Source organism: Haliotis rubra, unplaced genomic scaffold (assembly GCF_003918875.1).
Source record: "Haliotis rubra isolate DU_JTF1 unplaced genomic scaffold, ASM391887v1 Scf7, whole genome shotgun sequence".
Taxonomy (NCBI): domain Eukaryota; kingdom Metazoa; phylum Mollusca; class Gastropoda; order Lepetellida; family Haliotidae; genus Haliotis; species Haliotis rubra.
Genome location: NW_025767412.1, coordinates 1721358 through 1729795, shown reverse-complemented (window position 1 = coordinate 1729795; position 8438 = coordinate 1721358). Strand labels below are relative to the sequence as shown.

Genomic DNA, 8438 nt, shown 5'->3' with positions numbered 1-8438 from the left:
TGTAACGACGAAGATACAAGGGATAATTGTGTATCCCCAGGACAGGGTGTGTCCGGCATTCTCAACAAGTGACAATACAAATAAGCCATACCAAACTGAATCCACAAAAGGTTTATTGCTTAGTAATTTTGTCTAAATATGTGCCACCAGTAGGCAACGTGCACTCATCTTTCAGAGAATACCTGGTGTTATCACTATTTTGATATATAGACAGGTATACATGATAAAATAATGGCTACTGGTGAACGTGGCAGATTCCTAATTTATGTAGAAACATTAATTAGATGCATTAGCTATTGGTTATCATTAGTACACACGACAGATAATTGACTTCCCAAAAAAGCCTATAATATGATATTTTGTTTAGATATACCAAAAAAGAGTTAGCTGGGTATCAATTATTAGAGAATCATTATTTAAGCTTGGACTCGGATATGCGTGGATATGTGAAGAAGTTGGATATTGTCAATTATTTTTGAAGGAGATAAAGATGAGACGACAATTATTCTTTTATAAACACAATATGTTTCCAGAAAAATATGTAACAAATTTCTAACTTTTAAATTTGAGACGATACTAAGCTTAGCTTGAGGCGCCCAATTACAGGTAGATATCGGACGTAGAAATAATATACCCAAAGAAGATAGGATTTGTAAAGTTTGCAACTTAAATGTAAAATAAGATGAATTCCATGTTATTTTATAATGTACATTGTAGACTGAAATTAGACAAAAATATATTCCTCAGAAATACATTACAAATTGTAATTTTGTAATATTTTGCATACTTATGTCTGATAGTAATAACGAAACTGTGTGGAACTTATGTAAATTTTGTAAACACGCAATTTCTAAAAGATACGAAAAGATGAAACACAAAATGAAACAATAAATGCCAAGTATGTTAAATTTCAATCAACAATGTATTTATGTATGACATTATGTTTATTTGTATATGGGCCTAAGGTCATTGATACAATAAACTGAATTGAATTGAATGATAAAGTCGGAATTGTACAATAAAATCTGCTTTTAACCGGTATTAAAATAAGACAACTACAAAAAACATCTAGATGAGTAAAGAAATATCTACTTAAAGAATTATATGAATCTGACTATATCGAGAACCTGTGTTTCTGAGGCACTATCGAATTCCGAAAAGGTATGCACGAATTGAATGTTTAAAGGAAAAAATTGTTTCACAGCAAGTGTGACAATAATATGTACGGAAGCCCCTGGAATGACAAATATGTTAAGTAACTATAGAATAACTCTGCAACGGATTCCAAGTCATGTCGACATCAAAGGCAACGAAGAGGCTGATACCATAGCGAAGCTACCAGCAGCGAGCGGGCCAGTGCGGAAAGAGACCACTTCATGCTCCTTACTAACAAGCAAGATTAACCAACAACTCACCAAGAAATAGATGGAAAAATTGTCTACCTCAGACAAAAGGAGATAATACTGGGCAAACCAGCCTTCACCCAACTAGCGCAGATAAAAGAATCTTCAGACCCCAAACTATTTCTCATCTAAAGACGTATATACAAAGAATACTTGTGTCTTGTGTAGCAGGATGTGTATGGCACTCATGAAAGTAACAAGCACAAACATCCCCTAACCCATCTATATCAACACCAAAAAAAGAAGATTTTTGAAAAATGTAATTAGCATTTTTGTATAGTTTAGCAATTTTGTCTAAAATGTGTACCATCGGTTGGCAACGTACGTTCATCTTTTAGCGAGCACCTGATATTATTACTAATTGATTTATAGACACATCGTCATTATATAGTAAGAATTATTCAATCGAATCTACTTTTAACCTAGATTTCTTTTATTTACAGAAAAGAAGCTACAAAAATCATTTCGATGACCAAAAGAATTATCTACTAAAAGAATTGTGTGATTCTGACTGTATCTAGAGCATGTGTTCCGGAAAAACTATCGGAAACCATGTGTTCACGAAGAGGTTCGCGCGAATGATAAATTAGCACGGCTCCCACGGACGAAAGCTATCAATACACAATGCCATTTAGAAAGAGGTCAAATGTAAAGTACACAAAGTCCGTGATGTAGATTACCAGTTTTTCGACTTCCTTATTTGTGCAAGCCGCGATGGCTGAGTGGGTTAGTTGGCTGAATTTGTGTGCTGGCGATTAGGTGTCTGACTCTGAGTGTGTTAACACACTGAGTTCTCAACAGGTAGCCTACAAGGTTTTACATTGTGCCTACATATGATCTAACGAGTTAACACACTGAGTTCTCAACAAATCAGCCTACAAGGTTTTACATTGTGCCTACATATGATCTAACGAGTTAACATACTGAGTTGTTAACAAATCAGCCTACAAGGTTTTACATTGTGCCTACATATGATCTAACGAGTTAACATACTCAGTTGTTAACAAATCAGCCTACAAAGGTTTTACATTGTGCCTACATATGATCTAACGAGTTAACACACTGAGTTCTCAACAAATCAGCCCACAAGGTTTTACATTGTGCCTACATATGATCTAACGAGTTAACACACTGAGTTCTCAACAAATCAGCCTACAAGGTTTTACATTGTGCCTACATATGATCTAACGAGTTAACATACTGAGTTGTTAACAAATCAGCCTACAAGGTTTAACATTGTGCCTACATATGATCTAACGAGTTAACACACTCAGTTGTTAACAAATCAGCCTACAAAGGTTTTACATTGTGCCTACATATGATCTAACGAGTTAACACACTGAGTTCTCAACAAATCAGCCCACAGGGTTTTACATTGTGCCTGCATATGATCTAACGAGTTTACACACTGAGTTCTTAACAAATCAGCCTACAAGGGTTTTACATTGTGCCTACATATGATCTAACGAGTTAACACACTGAGTTCTCAACAAATCAGCCCACAAGGTTTTACATTGTGTCTACATATGATCTAACGAGTTAACACACTTAGTTCTTAACAAATCAGCCTACAAAGATTTTACATTGTGCCTACATATGATCTAACGAGTTTACACACTGAGTTCTCAACAAATCAGCCAACAACGGTTTTACATTGTGCCTACATATCATCTAACGAGTTAACACACTGAGTTGTTAAAAATCAGCCTACAAAGGTTTTACATTGTGCCTACATATTATCTAACGAGTTAACATACTGAGTTCTTAACAAATCAGCCTACAAAGGTTTTACATTGTGCCTACATATGATCTAACGAGTTAACATACTGAGTTGTTAACAAATCAGCCTACAAAGGTTTTACATTGTGCCTACAAACGATCTAACGAGTTAAAATAATGAGTTTTACATTGTGCCTTCATATGATCTAACGAGTTAACATACTGCGTTGTTAACAAATCAGCCTACAAAGGTTTTACATTGTGCCTACAAACGATCTAACGAGTTAACATAATGAGTTTTACATTGTGCCATTGTAGTTTAATATGAACAAGCTGAAGTAGTTGCATATCAATATACCGATTTGCCTACATGTTAATCTACGTGGATGCCTGCATACTAAACTACAAATGCCTACATGCACATCTTCATAGCTGCCTATATATCAACATACACAGGTGTCGACATTACAAATGATTTTACGACCACATAAAGTATGCTACAACTGACAGACTGAAAGTGTCAGACTAGTTACCAGTCTGTAACGTTGTTTGGTGGTTCAAACGCCGCATTCTATTCCAGTTATATGGCGGCAGCCTGTAAATAATCGAGTCTGGAACACACAATACAGTGATCAACAGTATGAGCATGGATCAACACAATTAGGATACGATGACATGTGTCAACGAAGTCAGCAGGGCCGACCACCCGATCCTCTTAGTATCCTCTTACGACAAGCATTCTAATCTGGATTTTCACGGATAGACAAGCATGGGTCGCTGAAGACCAATTCTAACCTGGATTTTCACGGGTAGACAATCATGGGTTACCGCAGGCCAGTTCTAACCAGGATCTTCACGGGTAGACAAGCATGGGTTGCTGAAGACCAATTCTAACCTGGATTTTCACGGGTAGACAATCATGGGTTACCGAAGGCCAGTTCTAACCAGGATCTTCACGGGTAGACAAACATGGGTTACTGAAGATAAATTCTCACCCGGATCGTCACGGGTAGACAAACGTGGGTTACTGAAGACCAATTCTAACCCGGATCGTCACGGGTAGACAAACGTGGGTTACTGAAGACCAATTCTAACCCGAATCGTCACGGGTAAACAAGCATGGGTTACTGAAGATCAATGCTAACCCGGATCTTCACGTCAGAAACGAATTTATGTTTTGAGTATTTCAGTGAGTGATGTTAAGCCAGTGTCTCACCACAACTCGAGACATGCATTTCCGAACAGATGTAAACCAAAAGGGGCAGCAGTAAAACAGGTCCCCCAAACCATTACCTGTCGTTAAAGGTTACTCTGAAGGTCAGTAACCCCCCAAAAGGGAATAGGCACAAAGCCACTAGTTCATCTTTCCTACAGGTTATTCTGTACCAATAGGTCTAATATAGCAGTAACATTGCTCAACTGTCGAAAGAAATCAGACGGACAAATGTAGCTTGCCTCCACGGTCAAACAGTCTCGAGAACTGCGAGTATGCACAATGGCCGAAGCTACGATAGCAGAAACTGATTTCACGATTAAAATATAAATAAAAATATTTTTGCATTACAAATTTGGGTAGATGTTTCTGATTACTTTGTCTTTACTCCAGTCACTTATTGCAATTTCCAGTATTCTCCTTTAGTTCTTAAACAAGTACATTAACATGCTACTGAAAAACATCAACCCTTACTCAACCCTTTGAACCCCATTACACTTCTACTGGAGTAGGTGAATAAACGATTTATCGTCCTTCTGTGACGAGGCGTGTGAGCTTGGATGACACGTGTAACGATGGGTACACGATCCCAGACACACCTGCGCCTCATTGATTTTATATATTTGTCAGGCGTTATGACGTCATAAATTAGAGACAAAACCCTTCCACACTCATAAACAAATCTTTCCTACAAGCAGAGTCCATTGCACACTTGTGACTATATTATGAGTATATGCTTGTGTCAGCAGTATTGTGGTTGTACGGTGCTGTTTGTAAATAAATCAAGTCTAATCCAGACGATCCAGTGATTGTCACCATGCGACACCTATGACAGAAAATGTGTTCATGAATCACAATGAAATGTAATTATGTTGATGTTGATGCCACGAGCAAAACAGTTCAGTACAGAGCCGGTTTCTATAATCGACAGAAATCTTTCCTTTGCCATGGGAAGAAAGTGTCAGTGTTTAATGGTGGTGAATGTCATTTTTTCACCTGTCAATTTGATTCCTTGGAGGCAAATACAGTAGATCCTGGAATAATCCACTGAAAGTGTACTGATTATCGGTACTGTAAAGTTTAAAATGATTTTAAAATTACACAGAAAATACACAAAGTTAGGTCTTTGTTAATGGATTGCTCCTGAAGTAGGTTCGGCACGGCGACCCGGGTTCGATTCCCCACATGGGTACAATGTGTGAAGCCCATTCCTTGTTTTCCCCCGTCGTGATATTGCTGGAGTGTTGCTAAGAGCGGCGTAAAACTAAACTCACTCACTCACTCACTCACTCACTCAATTGGTCACTGCCAGAGAACAGTCCCTCAGAAACAGTTTCTTTGAGGCAAACTAGTCATGGCAAATATTTGAACTGATCACTGAAACATCAGTGATTACAAGTTATTGCCATTACTTGAATTAAAGTAATTGAATTAGGAGGCATGAAAACTTATTTTCACAATGTTTAAACGTTAATGATAAAATATCCGGAAGTACTCGTCAAGGATATTGATGGTGAACCCAAGCTTAATTCAAATAATGAAGACACGTTATTTAGTAACATTTGCGGAATAAAAATAGTCATCGATATTGACCCCAAGTGTTCATGTGGTCATTATAACGAAGACGTTATTCACTACCTTTAAACATGTCGGAACTATCAAAATTTAAGAACAACTGTGTATTTTTATATTTAAGGATACGATGTTAAAACTACTCGCATTGAATAACTCAACTAATAGTGGCATTCTCAACTCTTTACACCAGTTCATTTCTAAAAGTAACCGCTTCCAGTGATTATCATCTCTACATATATTCTCAATGTAAGACAAGTTTTTATATAATTTGATTTTCTGCGGCAGCTCATTTCGTTGATAGGCATAACCAACATCATAACGAACATATTCATTATTCAATCATATATCTGTTATTTTGTCTCAGTATTATTCTTTTGTTGTTAAATTATTTCAGTTATTTATCCAGCTATTTGAACAATGTACTGGAGCGGCGTTTATAAACCACTAAGCTTGTTCGCCTAATCATGTTTCTGCTTTGGTGATAAGAAATATGTTTAAACCATATTGCCTTACGACAAATTTCGTCATAAACGTGCTCCAGTTTATGTATTGTGGCTGGCTTGTGGAGTATCTTATACAAACCTAAGAGAACCCCAGATTTAATGATTTTACTGATCTGAATGACATGAATCCGCTCTCGTTAACCTATAAAAGGCCGCTGAAGAAGCTATGTGATCAAAAGGCAACATGCAGGGACTCCTCGCATTCGTGGCTCTGTTGCTTGGTTGCATCAACAGAAATATGCAAGCTGTAAACGTCAATCCTGTAAATGTAACTACTACAAGCTTTCCTTTTAACAACACAACAAGAACTGACACGACGCTGAAGGAGCTAAGCACCGAGGGAAACGTTGAAGAAACAACGCGAGTGCCAACAGGCACAAAGTCCTCAGATGGCGCATGCAACATCACCTTCAACTGCTCATCAGAACTTGTGACTTCTGTGAAGAACAACATACCTGCCCAAACGTCTATTTCGAGGGAAACATATTTGGCTATTCTGAAGCATAACAATCCTATAAACGTCTTCCTGTTTATGTTGGCCTTCGTCTTGAATGGTTTCAACATCGTAGTGTTCATCTCACAGGACCAGAACTCGACCAATTTCTACCTCATCGCAATCAGTGTAATGGACATCCTATATTCAACCTGTGTCGTGGGTAAAACCCTATATCACATGCTTTCGGATGATGTATTTACATGGTTTTACAACACCTATATCATCTACATTGAACTGTACTTCAGACCTGTGTTTCAAAGAACCATCTTCTTTCTTGTATTCCTGGTGTCTATTGAGAGACTGCTCGTGGTAGTCTTTCCTCTGAAAGCTAAAACCTTTGTGTTCATGAGACGCCCCAAGTCTATAATCATGATGGCATTCTTGATCCCTTCGGTGTACTACGTCTTCAGTCCATTCCGATATAAACTAATTGAAATCACTACAGACCAAAATACTACGAAATACACCCTTACTTACAAACATCCCGATCAGACGTTCCTCCGAGGTATGAGCACTACAGATAATTTCCTATTTGTCTACGCACTTCTCCTTGGAGGACTGTTCCTTAATCTACTTGTGGTTTGCGCCCTGAAACGCTATTCCAAGAAAAGACAACAGTGGAAGACTACGATAGACACGGACAAAACAGCAAGACAAGAAAGGCAGACAACAGTGACGATCATCACCTCCAGTTTGGTGTTCCTCTTCCTGGCCCTTCCACATGCAACCAACGCCATGGCTTTCAGTCTGTTCCCGAGCATATACGGGCCGTACACGCGTTACCACTACTTGTTTTCAGTGCTACAGGCTCTATGCTCAACACTGACGAACTTGAGCCTGTGTACAGATTTCCTTGCCTACATCTGGCTCAGTACAAGTTTCCGGACCACCTTCTTCAGAATCCTTCGTATCAGGCAGACTTCAACTCCAACCAGATATACTGACGAGAACACGGACCATACACATACATCGTAGATAAATACTTGATGACGTCTTTGGATCTGAAGCTATAGAGCTATGAGAACTTTGTGACATTCTGAAGTGGTGGACATTTTGTTTGAGTGTGATGTTTCATTCTCGTTATGGTGAGTGCATACCTTATGAGTTCAATGTTCGTTTGTTTGCGTTGTGCAAATTTCGAATACTTGTACACATCAGTCTTATCCACTAGTTGTACTCACGTGTAGAAACAATACGTTTGTTCAGGCACAATGTTGGCACATAATGTTCAATCAGGACAGTATGCTAATCTAGCACCGCCACCGTACAATGTCTTGTGAACACAACACAGAAACGTCTCGTGCATTTAGATACTAATAAACGATCATTGATCATGTCTGCAAACGTATATTGTCTTTCTGAATATATTGTTAAATATACCCCATACAGTAAAGAGTCGTTGATGCGACCCTCTGTTTCTGAATATAATGGGACGGTGGGTAGCGTAGTGGTTAAGCGTTCGCTCGTCATGCCGAATACCTGGGATCTATTCCCCACATGGGTACAATGTGCGCAGACAATGTTTGGTG

The 8438-nt window shown here is 38.4% G+C and overlaps 1 protein-coding gene across 1 annotated transcript; it reads left to right on the top strand.

Annotated features, from left to right (window-relative positions):
- Positions 1-6597: 6597 nt before the first annotated feature.
- On the top strand, positions 6598-7884 carry LOC124258589 (probable G-protein coupled receptor B0563.6). The gene has a single exon (XM_046692655.1). The coding sequence runs from the start codon at positions 6598-6600 to the stop codon at positions 7882-7884; it is 1287 nt and encodes a 428-aa protein (XP_046548611.1).
- The last annotated feature ends 554 nt before the right edge of the window (positions 7885-8438 follow it).

Bases quoted from the DNA above. Each gene is read 5' to 3' on its own strand.
- LOC124258589 (XM_046692655.1), top strand. From the start codon at position 6,598: ATGCAGGGACTCCTCGCATTCGTGGCTCTGTTGCTTGGTTGCATCAAC.